At 37.0% G+C, this 18,123-nt stretch overlaps 2 protein-coding genes across 2 annotated transcripts in view; one reads left to right on the top strand and one right to left on the bottom strand.

Moving 5' to 3' along the window:
• The window catches only part of LOC126376987 (disintegrin and metalloproteinase domain-containing protein 19), a 130,608-nt gene that overhangs the window by 111,756 nt on the left and 729 nt on the right, over window positions 1-18,123 (bottom strand). The gene's annotated exons all lie outside the window — the stretch shown is intronic.
• On the top strand, window positions 4,896-6,626 carry LOC126377169 (cathepsin B-like). Its single transcript, XM_050024862.1, has 2 exons — window positions 4,896-5,127; window positions 5,801-6,626. The coding sequence occupies exons 1-2, from the start codon at window positions 4,957-4,959 to the stop codon at window positions 6,527-6,529; spliced, it is 900 nt and encodes a 299-aa protein (XP_049880819.1). The 5' UTR covers window positions 4,896-4,956; the 3' UTR covers window positions 6,530-6,626.

Raw genomic sequence — 18,123 nt, 5'->3', positions numbered from 1 at the left:
GAAACATACCTATTTAGTACAAAACACAATAATACACAGGAATGACACAATATAGTGAACCCAAACTTTATAAGGAAATACTTTTGCACAATCATTACTTCGCAAATAGTACAACAATTATTATTATTATTTCTAACCTATATCATCCCACTGCAAGGCAAAGGCCTCTCTCCCTTTCTTCCACTCCTCCTGAGATATGGGCTCTCCGTTCCAAGAGTACAAAAATACTTAGTAATTTTTTTTGACCCGTAGGTATTTAGACACAATAGAAATCAATAAAATCCCCAAAATGCCTTAAATGGAAACTAACGGATATTCCAAAATAATTTATTACCCGTATCTGGTATAATAAGTATTCTTAAATCCGTATCCTATTCGTATCCGAAATTTCATATCCATAAAATCCCTGGTTTAAATATAATGACTGTAACTTCAGGAAACTAAAACTACCCACACATAGCAGAATAAAGGCAGAAACACATCTTCGTAAAGCAATCAAACGAAGAACTGTCGTAAACATACATCGACTTATGTTCGTGATCTGGTAGTGAAGAAGGCAGAAACAAAGTGCTACGGTGTACGTATCCGAGCATTAATATGTTTAGTGCCATATCACATTAACTTTTTTATTATTTTATTTTTTATTATTGAACTGTAAGTCTCACTAGATGTCAAATATGTTAGTGCGACAGGGTTCTAGGGTGGGTCCATGGTATTGCACACGACATGGTGATTGCACATGATGAACTGATGATGCAAGTGATCACCCCTTGACCATATATTGGATTGAACATAATTCTTCAGACAGTTTTCATGGCATGCCCTAGCAGACTCCTTCCCTAGAAGACGACCAGTAGAACGCGTTTTATGTTTTACATTCACTCCAATTTCAGCATAGTACATACACACATTCAAAGATCACGCCTTTTTCCCATTAGGGTGGACAGAGACCACGGAATTCCACTTACTACGACCCTGACACACCACTTTCGCTTCTTCCACTCTCATCAAAGACTTCATGCATGCTCGCCGGTTTAGAGTACACCATATGGCCAGTATATTAGTAGTGAATTATTGTACGTTTGCCTCTGGCATTAACTACTTGGCCGGAGAGCATAGTAGCAACGAGTAACGACATATATAAGGCAATCAAGAGAGCGCTCGTAAACTAAGCTTTACTCTACCAGTAAAACTCAACCGTTAAATTGTTTCTTCAATTGTACTCCAGTAGTAATACCACCAGTAGACCCTACTAGGGAATGCAATCCCGATCGAGATCGGGATTCCGCCCGAGATCTCGTCTAATTTTCTGGAATCAATCCCGAAACACAATATGACGAGATGCCATTCGAGATTGACGGGATTGGGCGAATCTCCTTGAGTTATATCTTTTGTTTTGATTATACTGATTTCCAAAGAAAACTTAATTATTTAGTTAGTAATATTGAAGAATAAAGGCTTTTGTTTCCTTTCAAAAAAATTTTAATGAACCTCGCTATTACAAACAAGCAGTTTTCATCTTTTTCAGCCATCCTTACTTTACATTTTTTATGAACTAAATGAGATCTCGAAAAATTTCGGGATCTCGCGGGATTGATATTTCATTCCCTAGTCTGCACGCCAACCACGCCGCTCGCGGGCGCAAATATTATCGAGGACTTCGACCAGTAAACGCAGCGAATGAGACCTATGTATATAGACGTCCTACGTTATTGGTCGAAGCTCTCGACATAATTCGCGCCGCGCGCGGCTCGGTTGTTGTGCCGCGAGGGTTGTAGTTTGCAAATAGAATAGTGGTTTCGTGATAGGTAGTGAGTATTACAAAAACAAGTTATGCAAACGGTGCATCATACTATTGGCACACCCCAGACATTTCACTCCAAATTCTCATTATTAACGTGGGCCGCCTAAGTAGCTCCGGACAAGTAGTTCTTGCCATTTGCGGAAAACCTACAATAAGACACGTTAACAAAAAAAGCCTAAATGCGAGCGAGACACATACTCTTAATCTTAACATCCATACTTCTTCTCTGTTCTTCTAATCCTTTTATCTCCCGTTGGGATGAAGAGCAAAGAGTGGAAATCTCTGCCGTCTTCTATATTTTCGAATGCATGGTTGCTTTCAAGGCCAGAGTAAACAGGCACCTTCTGGGCGATTCCATTCTAGGCCTCGTCAATGCCTTCGGACAAGTCGGGGGCCAAGAGCAAACCCATCAAAAGTAAAAAAAGTAAGATCCAGAGGGGGTGAAGACGGCGCCCGACACCTTGACAAAATACAGAACAAAAAACAAAGGTCGCTTAGAACTTGAATCCACATTCAATCCGTAAATTCTAGTTGTATTTGTAAGGTATCTCAGGATCGTATTAAGTGGAATTCCGATGGTCTCTGCCTACCCTAACGGGAAATAGGCGTGATCTTAATGCATGTGTATATACTATAATAACATTTTATACATCAATTTCTATAAGCACCATCTAACATGCAAAATAAATAAAATTTCCCGAAGAGGCGATCATTAAAACTGCGCAAACAATCAATGAGTCCATTAAATCATATTTTTACCGTAACTAATTTGTATTGATCTATTTCCCACATACAAATACATACTGAAACAACATCAATAAAAATAAAAAGTTTATTTATATGTACACAGGGGAGTTATAAAATAAAGTTCTATTATTCACAAAACAAAGTAACTTTGTTTTGTTTTCAGACGTCAAATACATCAGTCACCGTGTTACGCCCATAAAGTTCCACACCAGCCTATAACTATAAAAATTAAAAAAGTAATAAAAAAATAAACAAGAGGAGCCCTTCCCTCCACTCATACGCACATGTGACGTCAACGAACGCACCCCAAACGGATGCGTGTTTCTAAATTCAAACGTGGAAGCGTACATTTAAAAACTTGTCTCTGCGCACTGTTACATATGAAACATGTTTTTTTATTTATTTTTTATTAGAGGTCGATATCTAAATAACGTATGACCAATAACAAAGAGCTAGGGTCGTTTTAAAATCAATATTAGTCTTAACTATTGATATTTCTAATTTATCGTAAGGTTGGTTGAGTGTATTAGGCTATAGTCTCAACATTTAGCGTATATTTTTTTTCTTTAACAATTAACAATTTATAATAATACCCAAATAACTAAATTAAAACCGTGTTAAGGATAATGGGAAGTATTACAGTTTTTATAAATAAATATGCACACACACAATTAGCATACATATGAGTCAGTTGGGACATCCGTAGTGAATCAACTGTCAGTACTTGGTAGCCATGATGGACGATTCAATAGGACATCCGTAGGCCATGCGATATGCTAATTTCGAGACTAAACGGGAATAGGCGCGACAAGTTTGCCTATCCGGTGGCAATAGATTTATTGTATTTGCAAATCGAATGTGTTTAAAAATAAAAAAATATAGACTCACTTAAAATTGATTTTTGGTATGGAAGACTTAGAGATGAGAATTGAGAAAGGTTCTGATGATTTGTGTTGGTAAAGAGAATGAGAAAAGTATGCGAACAATTTGAATGAATTAAAACACATAATAACGGGTTCTTACCGCGTTTAAAGTAGGGATATGAGACTCCCGATATTTATTTAGGATTTTAATAAAGAATGTATCTAGAGTATAAATAGTAATAAATAATAATACTGAATAATGTAATAATAATATAATAAACCACAAATGAGTTATTAATTTAGGATATCAAATACATCAACAAACGGCAAAGAAAGAGGGTAGACAGATATGTCTGCCCGTAGAAAATTATGGATCTACCTACTCCACTCCAATCTCATCAGTCATCCCGTGATCATGGCACTTGCAACAGTGTCGAAATATCGGGAGTCTCATATCCCTACTTTAAACGCGGTAAGAACCCGTTATTATGTGTTTTAATTATGATAATAACCGCGTAAACTTAAAACAATTTAATGAATACGTAATAAAATAACTAATAAGTAAGAAGATTCACTCCAGCCCCTTTTACAATATATATTTTTTTATCCTATCACGTTGGTCTTACAGAAAGTTCGTTGAGGTGTGAGTACTTGACGGGGACCTGTGGATGGTGGTCGGGGGACCGCCATCCACAACATAGGTCCCGTGCTGTAGGGCTCCCCAAGTGTTCCGGGCAGCCCTCGGCGGAGGGGGAGGCGCTTGTTGCGCCCCCATAGGCGCTGGGCCCAAGAGGGCATCCGCCGGCGGGGACGCGGTTGTGTGCAATTGCGTTCCCGCATCCCCGCCACATGGCGGCGAGGAGGAACACCGTTGGGTTTTAGTGGGTATACCGGGTTTCCCGGGGAGTCCCACATAACCACGTCGTCCCCCCGGGCGGCGTGGTATGCGTAACGCATTTCCCAACGTTAAAAAAAAAAAAAAAAAGGTGTGAGTACTTAGTTCATCTTGGAATACATGTACTCTGACTACCCCATTTGGGATATAGTCGTCGATAATGTACTTTTTTTCCATTACAAACAGAGTGCAAGCACAGAGGACAGGCAGTCGCTTCTATAAAAAACCGGACCGGTTAAATCTTCAGGTTAGGTAAGCGGACCCTGTGAAAAACAGGACAATGCTAGGGGCATGATGATGAACAGAGTACAAGCACTATCGATAGAATGCAGAGGGGATAAAAAGGAAACAAGATTGCTATTTCACATTAGTTGACATTACACACATTTCTCAAGAAACTATTCCCATAATCCTGTTAATAACGTTATTATGGATAAATTAGATAACACATTCTCCTGTAAATACCACGGAAAAATTACGACCATTAATTTGTATTTTATTTACTTTTTTATTATTTATTTTCTACGTACAATATTTGAAATAATTCAGATAAGGTTATTGCTATTTAAACATCGAACGTTGTCTATTCCTGTACTCTGTACTGGCGTTCATACTAAGCCACTTCTGAACGGAGGTATTTTTTTATAATGTTACGTTTATTAGTATTGGCTTTGGCCACGTTTGTCTCCTGTGACTTCGACGAGGAATTACACAATAAGTACCTGTCGATGCCACATGATGAGTTTGTGGAGTACTTCAACAGCCGTAATTACTCCTACACGATCAAGGCTTACGACTTTGATCCAGTAGTCGGAATGGTAAGCATTGTTTAACATAACACAGCATCACATCTTTATTCCCGAACCGGTAGGCAGCGATGCATAGTATGTACACCCACTCCTCGCCAGCTATGTTTAAGTCCCATGTAATAAAGGGCGAACCTATTGCCATTAACCGGGCATAAAACCTGGAACCACGTGATATCAATAGGCTAGTTTTCAACTAGTCAAATATTTTTCACTAAAAGTCAAAACGCGAAATTACTATGGAATTTGCATGAAAAGGCAACCTGAGACCTCATGGAAAAACGTGACAAAATGTTACTTATTATTACAGTTTTCTTTATTACAAATCATAAATAAGTTTAAAAAAAAATCAGAAAATATAAAACATGTTTTGTCACCTTCAGATCGTGTCTTTCTTTAATCAGAATTTCATAATTTAGGAAACTACGCAAGTATCTATGGTCCAAACATGATTTCAAAATGCTCCATACCCCCTCCAACATAATCCATCTACATTTATTTGGTCTTTTCTTCCCTTTAAATAATGGTTGCGTATATAAATTCAGCATTCTATTTGTCATATGACTATAGTCCACCACGAAACCGTCGGAATCAGATTCTGTGGTGGCTCAAACACGACGTCCACATAATACACGTGTTTTATTTTTATATTGCTTTAAAAATAACATTTTGACTTCATTTCCAGGTAAAAACCTTCATCCCAGAAGGTATCCCCGTGATCAGTTACAATGACAGTTCAGTTGCTGATTTACCTGAGAACTTTGACCCCAGGCAGAAGTGGTCACATTGTGCCACCATTGGAGAAATTCACAACCAGGGCCAATGTGGTTCCTGTTGGGCCTTCGGCACCGCCGATACGGCTTCTGATCGCACTTGCATCCACAAAGGCGTGACTGTTCGACTTTCTCAACAGGATTTCAACTGCTTTTCCAAAGACGTTTGTAGGGGGGGTTATCCAAATGAAGCCTTTGAATTTTATGTCAGCACCGGTCTCGTCACTCAAGAGTGCAAACCTTACGACATCGAATTTCTGGAAAAGCGCCAATGTGACAAGAAATGTGTCAATGGTGCAGATTATGCTGGTGATAAACATAGAGGCTCTTCAGTTAATAGGGTGAGCAGTGAAGAGGGGACTATTAAAGCTGAATTATTCAAAAATGGACCGATAGAAGCCGTTTTTAAGGTATATGAAGATTTTAAGAAATACGAAGGGGGAATTTACGAGCATAAATACGGGGAGGGACTAGATGGACACGTTGTTAGACTGATAGGGTATGGTGTAGAGAATAATGTTCCATATTGGTTGGTGGCGAACAGCTGGGGCACAGGTTGGGGTGAAAAAGGATTTTTTAGGATCAAACGGTACGGCAAAGACGTTGAATTTGAAAACTACTTATGTACCGTATTTCCCTAGAAATAAGTTTGTCTTTTAATTCCTTATCCGACAAAGGGTTGTAAAATAAAAATAAAAATGTTTAAATAAAATAAAAATAAAAATGTTTATTTCTTTATCTTAGTTATTTTACATTATCAGGTGCACGGAGGCTCCATTTAAGCAACGATTTGCTTGTGATAGGAAACTCCGCTCTTCTATAACTAGATTTACATTATTATTTAACTAGGCTACAGTAATTAAGTAAAACTAAGTACGTCGTCTTTACAAATCAAGAGGTATCATAAGTGTAAGTACTAGTTTTAATTTAAGGGGTACAAAGTTTCACATAGAGGCCGTAATAACGCTAAGGTACTAAGCGAATTTTATTTATACCTACAGTTTGCAGTGTGTGTGTGTACGTGTGTGTGTGTGTGTACGTGTGTGAGTGTGTGTGTGTGTGTGTGTGTGTGTGTGTGTGTATGTGTGTGTGTGTGTGTGTGTGTGTGTGTGTGTGTGTGTGTGTGTGTGTGAGAGAGAGAGAGTGAGTGTGTGTGTTTTTATGTGGGTATGCGGTTGGGTGTGAGAGAAATGGAGAGAGAGTGTATGGATCTAAGTAGATTTAACTATTTGGAAGTGGTTTTAAGTAGCAGTTTAGTTTATTTTCTGGTTTGAATTATATTTTCGATTTCTTGATATGTTTTGGTTTTTAGCCAGGCAACAAGGATTTTTTTGCAATTGAAAAATGTTAGGTGATATATATTTAGTTGTTTGTTTAATAAATTGTAGATGTGTGATGATTGTCTTTTATATTGGCTCATAGCATAGGTGGTTTTAGTTTGTGTTTTATGAGCGACATCAAAATTCCGCCTTTTATTTTTGAGTAAGTTTTTGTCGTAAGGAAGAGATTTATGTTTCTTTTGCGCTAATTGAAGAATATAAAGCTTTCTGACCGTTAGTATATCAGATTGTAAATAAAGAGATTCGGTGTCATATCTAAAGGGCTTAAAGAGCATTACCTTTAAAAGCGATCTCTGTGCCCTTTCTAATTCGAGGAATTTGGTTTTCGTTGCGCCACCCCATATTGGCAAGCAGTAACTTATAATTGACTGGGCTAATGAGATGTAAATTTGTCGTAACAGTTTTTTTGTCGCTACATGTCTTAGTGTTTTAAATAACCAAATAAATTTGCGAACTCTCTTCATGATTAGTTCTGTATGTTCGTGCCAAGTGAGCTTTTGGTCAACCATTATACCCAGATATTTTATGGATTGTACTTTATTTATAACTGTACAGTTACAGTTTACTGTTGATGGATTTGAACATCTGTGTATTTTTATTTTAAAGTCATCGTTTGGTTGTGTTCTGTTGTAGATGGTGAAGCAAATGTAATTTGTTTTTTGTTCGTTTAAAGTTAGTAAGTGTCCATCTAACCATTCCGCTACTTTAATTAATCCAGATTCAGTCGCAGATCGAACCTCTTCCCAAGTTTTACCGTGAAAGACAATAGCGGTGTCATCAGCATAAGAAAAAATTTTTCCCTTCTCGATATGCATGCTACATAGGCTATTTATATAGGTGAGAAACAATGTCGGCCCCAAAACGCTTCCTTGCGGTACTCCGTAGGTGACTGTCGTTTCCATACTGACGTGTTCATCTATTTTTACAGTTTGTTTACGCTCTGATAGGTAGTCCTTTAGTAGCGAGAGAGGGACGCCTCTTATACCTATATGTTCTAGACCCTGTAGAAGAATGGAGACAGATACCGTATCAAATGCTTTCTTTAGGTCCAGGAAGACCGCCAGACACTTATCTCCACTATCTACAATATTAATAACAGTGGAGGTGAGGTCCAGTATAGCATCTTCAGTTGAGATCCCTTTTTGAAAGCCATATTGTGATGTAGCTAGAACATTAAATTTAGATAAATATTTCAAAACTCGGCTGTTTATTAGTTTTTCTAAGATTTTGGATATGGCAGGTAAAACTGATATTGGCCTATAATTTGTAGGATCGGCTCTGTCTCCGTTTTTATACACAGGCGTAATAATTGCCTTTTTTAATGCATCGGGGAAAATACCCTGTTGAAAACACAGATTTGCAAGGTGAACTATTATAGGAACTATGTCTGTGTGTGCTGCTTTAAGAAAACTTGGTGTTATGTTATCCCATCCTGCGGCGCTGTTTGATCTTAGACTCATTAATATAGAATGAGCTTCCCATTTGTCGGTTTCCATGAGTACGAATGATGACATTTGTTGATTACTGCGTGAGTCCTTATAAACTCGTAAAAAGTTTCTCCGCGATTCATCATTTCTGTTTGAAATAATTTTGTCAGCCAACAGTTTACCAACGCTTGCAAAATAGGTGTTTATATTATTGATGGACTCCTGAGGAGATGGTGCAACCTTCAGTAAATCCGAATTGGGTACCCTTGGTTTACTTCTGTTTGTGATATTATTTATAGTTTTCCATAATTTCTTAGGGTCACTGCCCGCTTTCGTTATCTGTTCTCTATCAAACTGGCGCTTTAGCTTTTTAACTAAACCATTGCAGTAATTCCTATATCTTTTAAAGGTTATTTTTAGGATTTCATTTTTAGGATCTGATTTCAATTTTTTTTGCATGTTATTTCGATTTTTTATACAGCGAAGCAACCCAAGGGTCATCCATGGTTTTAATAGTCTTATTTTCAATGGAATCGTCCGTGTGATAGTATTTGCGATGATACATTGTTTTAATATACCTATTAGTTGATCTGTAAGTTCATTTGGATTGTTTTGAGTTAAAAGTTGACTTATGTTACTGGAATTTAGATGTTTAAGTGCAGAATCCAGGTTTAAGTATGAATTGATTTTAAAGTTTTTGTTTGCATGTTTAATGTGAGAAATTTTTAGTAAAATCATGTGGTGGTCTGATATAGTCGTGTTGATTATAGCAATAGCAACTTGTCTCTTTTCTGTTTGTATTTTTAGTATAAAATGATCTAAACAGCTTCTACCTCTGGTAGGTAAAGAATGACCTGGGAGCATACCATGCATGGCCAGCATATTAAGGTAGTTTAACCTGTTTGCTCTTTCATAACTTTTCTCGTCGTTCCTGTAGATCAGGTTTATGTTAATGTCCCCCGTTATTATTATATTTTTATGCCTTTCTAGGTCTTTTAAGTGACTGTTTAGAGAGTTAGTAAACATTTCAGAATTTGTATTTGACGGTGACCGATAAATTCCCAAAATAACAAGGTCGAGTAAAGTTATTTGTAGACATGATGCGTGGGTCAAAGTTATTTCTTTTACGCTTGCTGAATGTTTATTTTTTATATAAGCGACTACACCATCCGCTTTATTTAGATGATTTGAGGTCTGATACGAGGTATAATTTAGTATTTCGGGAATATTTTTGTCCGGGTTTAGCCTGCATTCGGCAAGGATGATGAGATCAACTTCAAAATTTATTTGGCTTAAATTAAGTATTAAATCGTCAACTCTCGAGTAAGCACTTACAATATTTTGTGACACAATCGTGAAGTCACTTTGGTTAACAGACATTAATCTAGACACGTTACCAATTTCACATGCAAACGTGACCGCTATTTCTGTGAAGTCTATATCGTGCATTGTTTGTAAAGAACTATCCATTATTTTCTTTTGAAGAGCTGATCGTCTTTTTACCGAGTTCGTTGTGTTTATAAACGAATGGATATTTTTTTTTAGTAATTGTGCTTTGGTTTATTGCGGAGAAGTTGTATACTGAGCAAATGTTTAAGTAAATAGAAGTTTGTTTACTGTGTATATAAGTGTATACGTTTTGAAGCGAGTGTACTAGTTCTATGTATGTAGGGTGAGTGTATGAGATGTATAAGTTATTATGTGTGAAAGCGAATGTGTGTATGTACCTGTAGATTACATATATTATTATAACAATATTTTTTGTTTCAAGTAATATAAACTTGGTGGAAGCTTTAAAGTTAAACGAAATTAAAACTAATTTAAGGAAAGAAAGAAGGTTCAAAATAAAATACGATAAAGAATGCAGTCATGCCGATTGTAAGAGATGAGTCACTTGGCCTTCATTTTTAATTAATATGATAGGGGAGTTTTCATGTTTCCTGACGTATACTCTTCCATATGCTGTCCAGCAGAATTTAAAAGACTTTGCCCTGGTTAGTTCTCGTGCCAGGAAATACAAGCGCGCTCCTTTTGCCGTTAGTTGCTCGGACACGTAAATTGGGGCATATTCATGGCTTGTAATGCCTAAGTGTTTGGCACAAAGCTTATCTTTAGTTTTAATATTAAAAATTTTGGTAGATTTTAGAAAATCCGTTTTTTGTATTGTTGATGACAATTCTATAACAATGGAGCTGGTATTTGTATTTTCTTTTTTCTTATTCTGAATACGAAAAATATCCTTTATGTCATTCTTTTCTAGATTGCAGTTTATGGTTTTAGATAAGGTTAGTACCATATTTGTCAGGTCTTCCTTTGTTTCTTGCATCCTTATTGGCACATTTTTTATTTCCAAGTTTGCCTTACGACTTCCACGTTGCATATCCTCAACTTTATCTTCTAGTATCGTAATATAATCCTTATCTTTTTTGGCTTGAATTTCTAACAGATCTATTTTCTTTTTGAGATCTTCATTTTGAGCAGCTAAAAATGCAACAGAACTTTCTATATTCGCATTAGTGTTTTTAATTTCCATTAAAGTTGGATATATCTTTTTTATTTCATTTTGTTGTTCTGACATTAGACTTGTCATCATAGCTTTTATTTCTTCCTTAAATGCGCTGAAATCCGACTCATAGTCGTTTTCTCTAGTCCTTTTTGTACGTTGAAAAACAAACGACGAAGACGGTGGCGTTAAGTCTATCTTATGAGCAATATCTGACTCGGACACCGATTTATTTAGTGTACAATCCATTTCCAGGTAAGTAGAAAATATCAAAAAGCAAAATCGGCAGGCGAAGATATGGGTTTAGAAATTATTTGTACCAGGCGCACATCAAGCGGGAGGATAGGTACAAAATTCTTGCGCTGACACGAGGAAACGCAAGGTACCCACAGTAGAATCTTCTATGTTCGTTTCTCAACCAAGGCACCAGGGTCGCATAGGCAACAAGACACACAGTATTTTGTTTTGTTAGTATGTAGACAGCGTCATATGTCCTTTTTACGTGTAGGTAATAGGAACGAATATTAATTTGTGCCTCAAAAGTACCAGGCAATAAGCAATGACGAGGTGGCAAATTACCAGATGAGCGGCGTTTGGTCTCCTTATAGTGGTGGCAATCGACGTCTTCATACACAAAATGTTTCCGTCCAGCGTAAAGAGACCTCTAGGCCGGCGCGCTGCGTAGTGTTAGGTAGTCACCGTTTGCACTGTGATTGCACACAACCGCCTTGCACTTATGCACTCCTATTTTATCGCGTATAATTAATTTAGTAAAAACTTTATTTTTAAATAGAAATTAAAATCGTATAAGGTCCTATTGCACGACTACTCTGAGCAGAGGTCCGGGAGGAAGAGGAAGGTTGTCTTGGTTGGTTGTTGGTTGCCGGGAGGAAGAGGAGGAGGGTTGTCTCCTTTCTAATTATGTTTGACCACCAATCTGCACGGTGTTTTCTTTCTTTATTTCTTTGATGCAATAAATATGATTCCATGCGTTTAAATCAAATGATGCTCTAAATGTATTATACATATTAACTTCTAAGTTGGAAGTTAGTAAAGGCACATGAAAAGCAGGTGCAGATCAGAGGAGCTAACATACGCAACATGATAAAATTTTGTCACGGTCATTTTATCGATTCTGACGATATAATTGTCGTTTTGTCGATTGGTGCTAATTTATGTGAACCCAAATAAGTCATATCGTTCTGTCAAAATACGAACAAATTCACGTGGCACGCATGTTAGGGAAAAAAACAAACTAACGATTTTGTCAAAATTTATTTTTAGCTCTGCAGGAGGCTGGGCGGTATCTAAGCGAATCCACGTTACAACCGCGTTCAGTTATCATATTTAAATCAGTTGTCATACTTAAATTTCGTGCGATTTTCTCTCACAATGTTGGGTTTATGTAATACTTGTTTTTGAAATCACACAAACATTTAGTTTTGCGCACAAATTCGTTGGCTTTTCGTCTAATTTTTGCATGAGGCATGCTGAACTGCTCTGCTACTGCTTTTAGTGTGCCCGAAGCCTTAAGTAGAGAATGTAGTGATATTATATAGAACTCGATGCATCTTCAATTACAAACCAGTAGTGTATTTTATACAATTAATTATTGTATTATTTTTACCTACATATTTACATAGCGACTCATTGCGGTATGCAGTTTTAAGTACATAATATATGTATTATCCTTTTTTACTAAGAATTGTTATTGACGTAGTTTGATATTAATTAAGAAACATACCTATTTAGTACAAAACACAATAATACACAGGAATGACACAATATAGTGAACCCAAACTTTATAAGGAAATACTTTTGCACAATCATTACTTCGCAAATAGTACAACAATTATTATTATTATTTCTAACCTATATCATCCCACTGCAAGGCAAAGGCCTCTCTCCCTTTCTTCCACTCCTCCCGAGATATGGGCTCTCCGTTCCAAGAGTACAAAAATACTTAGTTTTTTTTTTGACCAGTAGGTATTTAGACACAATAGAAAACAATAAAAACCCCAAAATGCCTTAAATGCAACTTATTAATCAAAACACCCGTTAAAAAATATCGTAATGTTTCTTTTAACGAATTTAAAATTCGAATCACAATCAGCTGATTCTAATCTCGAGGAACGTTATGGTTCGTGACCGTTTCGCCATAAAACATGTGACGAATACATTACACTACTGACTATACATCACAACGCGTACATTATATAAATTGAAGCACTGGATAAGATTTTTATGAATAAACTATAGAAAAGCTACAGCTTCTTAAAAGTATAATATATACTTGGAATTCGATTGGATGTCTGACTAATATAGTGAATGAACGATGGCCGATTGATTAGTTACGATGTACTTCATTGAAGTGATTAAACAGTTTCAGACTCCTCTTACAACTTCCTCGTTTAATTCATAATACGCGATTTATTGCCTGTAGAGAAGGCAAAGGCACAAAACTTGCAAAAAGCCAGTTTAGCCACGACGCTAAAAATTGTGTTTAAAAAAATACCTACTTCTGCCTAACTGGCCTGTACTGTCTAAGGCGGGCTACGCACCCGACAGATGGCTGATAAGGTTCCCCTTGTCATTAAAGGTTGTGTGGCTGTATGCAAAGGATTTCCTGCGGCACCCATATTTATGAGCGTGACGACAGGTAGACGGAGACCGCCATGTTTTGATATTTTACGCTTGCGATTTGTCTGGTTAGTATTCGATAGACGAATTATTTAGTATCAGCATAATTGAACGAGCTCTTTACGTCTTTCAGTTGATTAAGAAGTGATGTGCTTGCACACTAATAATGTTTGAGCACAATAATTCACATAAAACTATGTACAACATAATCAGTACTCATACATGTACATAAACCCACACCTAATCACAAAGGGGGTAAGCGGCTATGAAACATATAAGTACTATATTTATGTTATTTTTATAAAATGCACATTATTTTCTTTGGTCAACACCTAGAATTGCCAACAATTGCAGAAGAAATTGAAAAGCACAATAAAAGGCATATGGAACGGTTGAACAACCATCCAAATCCCTTAGCAACCATGCTGTTGGAAACCAGCAGTAGGGTGAAGAGGCTCAAGAGAATGGATGTTCTTGGGCACAAAAGAAATGGAAGTTAGTGACATTGGTTGCTTTACTTCAAACAAACCAATAACAATGCAACAAATCTGATAAAAGTCTTGCGACTGATTGCAGATAAAAAGAACGGAAAAAAAAATTCTTTGGTCTAATAGAAAGCTTGGTGAAACGTGGGTACTTAGTTCATTTAGCCGTAGATGTATTTATGACTAGCGAAATTGGAAATATAGTCGTCAGCTTATGTTATGATATTATATTTTTGAAATTAAAAAGGAAAGCCTGAGTATTCTTCATATTGTCTGAACCAAGTTTATTGGGTAGGTACTATACATTAAAGCTTTGCACTGCTTTTATGAATTATAAACTAAGTAATCCTTAATAAACTATATACTTTATCACCTTCGCCGACCTCCGGCCGATTGTTTACTAAAGATATACCAGAAACTTTTAAGGACCTTAGAAGGTCTTTGCACCGTACTAGGCATGACTGCCACGATTTCCTCATACCACGTGTCAATTCTGCAAGGTCTGCACGGCCACCGGCGTATACATATAGAGGGTGTCGATTAATGGACGCAGCGAATGCTATCTTTTTTTTTTACCTTTGATGGGTTTGCTCTTGGCCCCTGACTTACCCGAAGGCACTGACGAGAACTAAGATGGAGCTCGTCCAGGTGCCTGTTCACTCTGGCCTTGAAAGCACCCGGGTTATATGCATTCGGAAATACAGAAGACGGCAGAGAATTTCACTCCTCCTATCTACGTAGATAGACGTCGTACGGCTACTGGTCAAAGTCCTCGATATGAGTCGCGACGCGCGCGGCGTGGTTGCCGTGCCGTCAGAGCTGTACTGATTACATGTATGATGTCGTGACGTAAAGGTTGTCAATCAACCTGCCTTCATTAGTAAAGCGGGACTTGATTTTCCTGGTGTCAAATTAGGTGAGCAAAAACTGGATTGATTTAAGTATGTGTTGATTAATAGTTCTGTTACAGAAAAAGTTATACATACATACATACATAAACTCACACCTATTTCCCACCGGGGTAAGCAGAGGCTATGGAATTCCATTTGAAAAAAAATATTTAGTTTTTTTACAAGCTTAAGTTTAGTTTTAAATGGAAATGGGCAGGCCACTTGGCTATACGGAAATGGGCAGACCACATAAACTCACGCCTTTTTCCCACCGGGGTAAGAGACGTCACGACGATGGTCGGTGAGAAACGGCCGTCATAGAATAGTGGCCACGAGAAGGGAAAAGGTCAGTGGATAGACCAGCGGCCTGGTGGTCGGATGACGTTGCAATAGCGGGAAAGCTGTGAACGAGAGGACCGGAAAGGATAGTCCAAAATTGAGGAAGCTCGGAGCCAGGTTTTGAGCCAAGGCGTAGAATAAGAAATAATACTACGGCAACTCTCCGCTCCCCACTAGCGTCTGAGCTAGGTTTACCTCACCCCCCCTCGAACATAGTTTAGACTTGAATCATGGCGTCAGACGTCACACACACAGATGCGCGTGTACGATAACGTCAATGTATGGTTTCAGTGTAAAACAAGGTTGTTTGTATGGTGCCGGGGTGTGCCCAAGAAGCCATTGGTTACCATTATGGTTTATTTGTTGGCTTGTTTTTTTCCTATTAAAATGTTATTATTATTGTCACTTATATTGATACTTTTTACGTGTCAATGGCATGTCACGTAAACATAATCCACACCTCAACACTCAACATTTTAAATATAAGATGTTAGTGACATCGTAACGAATACTAAGGGGGGTGATTCAGACCATTATTCTAAGTTAATATCAAGTGGATTTTTCCGTCGCAACTGAGAATCATGGTTTTTATCCACCCTCAAAGTTTTCGTTACGATAATATATATAGGATATTGGCCCCGATTCCTGCAGACACCGCCTAATTTTATTTTAAGTTATATCCGTAATTTTCATATCCGTCGAAAAGGAAAGGGACGGATGATTCACAGCTCTTAATTTTAGGAAGAATGAGTAAATGAATGAATAACCCGGGCGAATCAAAAGGTACGTCACTGGTATGCAATCCGTTTGACGTGCTGTCTACTTAACTGTGTCGGGTTATTGACGGATGTAAAATTTTTAGACCGTTGGTTTAGATTTGTGCTTAAAATTGACGTGTGTTCCATAAATTTTATGCTTGTCGATTACCCGTCCCTTTCCTTTTCGGCGGATAAGAAAATGACAGATAGAACTTAAAATAAAATTAGATGGTATTTACAGGAATTAGCACCATTAGTGGCATTAATATCCTGTATATATTTTTTATAAGGAAGTAGGTTATCGGAAAAAGTATTTAACCAGTAAAAAAAAAGATTTATCAGTGATACACGATATGTTTGGCAACCTCATTGAGGGTCTGTTGAGCAGGCGCGTGCGCGGAAACGTCGCCCGCAGGACATCCGGCGATACGGGGCTTTTACCAGACTGTTATCATACTTATCATAGCCAATTACTGGGTTGCTGCTGCTGAAATAATTGCTGATGACCATAATATAGTTATGTATGTCTATGACACTATGTGTCTTTGAATTCAAATTTGGATATGTTGGATATTTGCATGTGATATCAATTACAAGTCATCACAGCATACATAATCAAGTGTACAACAAAAATAAAATTATCAATAGCCTTGAGGATAGCAGTTACTGGATTGCAGCCCTCAATAAATAAAAACAACTGCAATGCATCTGATAAAGAATTTTAAGTCTATGTCAGATCGCAGTGCAGTGAAATAAAAAATCAATGAACACTTAAGTATAAGAATTAATTCTAGTCAGCGAATGGACTTGCTTTATTTTTTATAATAATATTTAATTTAAATACCTAAGTCATCATCACTAAGAGTCATGCTCTTGTCGGTGTAGCATTTTCCATGCTACTTTAAAAAAAATGAAGTTGGTAAAAATATGGCAGTGGTTTCCCCTCTTGCCTCTGGCCCTGCAGTACTCTGTCTGACGCGTAGTTTATTTCAAAGTCGAACTAGGACTCTTGTCTTCCACCTCTGAATAGTACTGACTTTTGCTGCCCTCTGTTAAGTTCCAGGTTAGTCCCTGTGACTTGCCCCTTTCGTCCTGCATTATGTTTATACCTAAGTACCTTGTAATTTATACCTAAGTACCTTGGTAGTTACTTAGGTATAAATTTTGTACATTGTTTTAAGTTTATGCGGTTATATATCACAGTTATAACATAGTTATAAAACATAAATAAATAAATAAATAGTTAAAACACATAATAATGGGTTCTTACCGCGTTTGAAATAGGGTTGACTGTCATCCCGTGATCACGGTACTTGCAACATTGTCGAAATCTCAGGAGTCTCATATCCCTATTTCAAACACGGTAAGAACTCATTATTATTATATATTTTTTTTTTCTTTTATATTCTGCTACTTGGCGATCTGTTTAATGTGTTTTAATTATAAATTAAATCCATAACATCCATATATCAGTAAATTGTATTAGATTAAGGTTGTTATTTTTATTTAATAAAAGAAAAAAAAATAAAAATTACCTAACTATTAACTTTTTATGATAGCCTTAATTACCTTTTACTATTGTATTGTGCAATAAACAACAATATGATGTGTGGAGGAAGTAAGAGAGGTATATCAGGATCAAAGTAAATCTAATTCCATGGTCTCTGCTCACCTCAGTGGTAAATAGGTATGCAAAACGAACAGAACAGAACAGAACGATATGAGTTTGTGTTAACAATAATTTTTATTCTCATCATGGATGATGTATCATTAAACTAGTTTATAAAGTATTGATAATATCCTGATTTATGGAGAAATAAAAGTAATTTATTGCATTTAAGATAAGTGAACAA

The sequence above is a fragment of the Pectinophora gossypiella genome, chromosome 22, assembly GCF_024362695.1.
Source record: "Pectinophora gossypiella chromosome 22, ilPecGoss1.1, whole genome shotgun sequence".
NCBI lineage: Eukaryota > Metazoa > Arthropoda > Insecta > Lepidoptera > Gelechiidae > Pectinophora > Pectinophora gossypiella.
Note: the sequence above shows the minus strand (reverse complement) of the source record. Positions and strands in the feature narration are given on the sequence as shown.

Excerpts from the sequence above, each read along its gene's own strand:
- LOC126377169 (XM_050024862.1), top strand. The coding sequence starts at position 4,957 with ATGTTACGTTTATTAGTATTGGCTTTGGCCACGTTTGTCTCCTGTGAC. Across the intron at positions 5,128-5,800 it reads TTGATCCAGTAGTCGGAATG|GTAAAAACCTTCATCCCAGA; the intron begins GTAAGCATTGTT and ends CTTCATTTCCAG.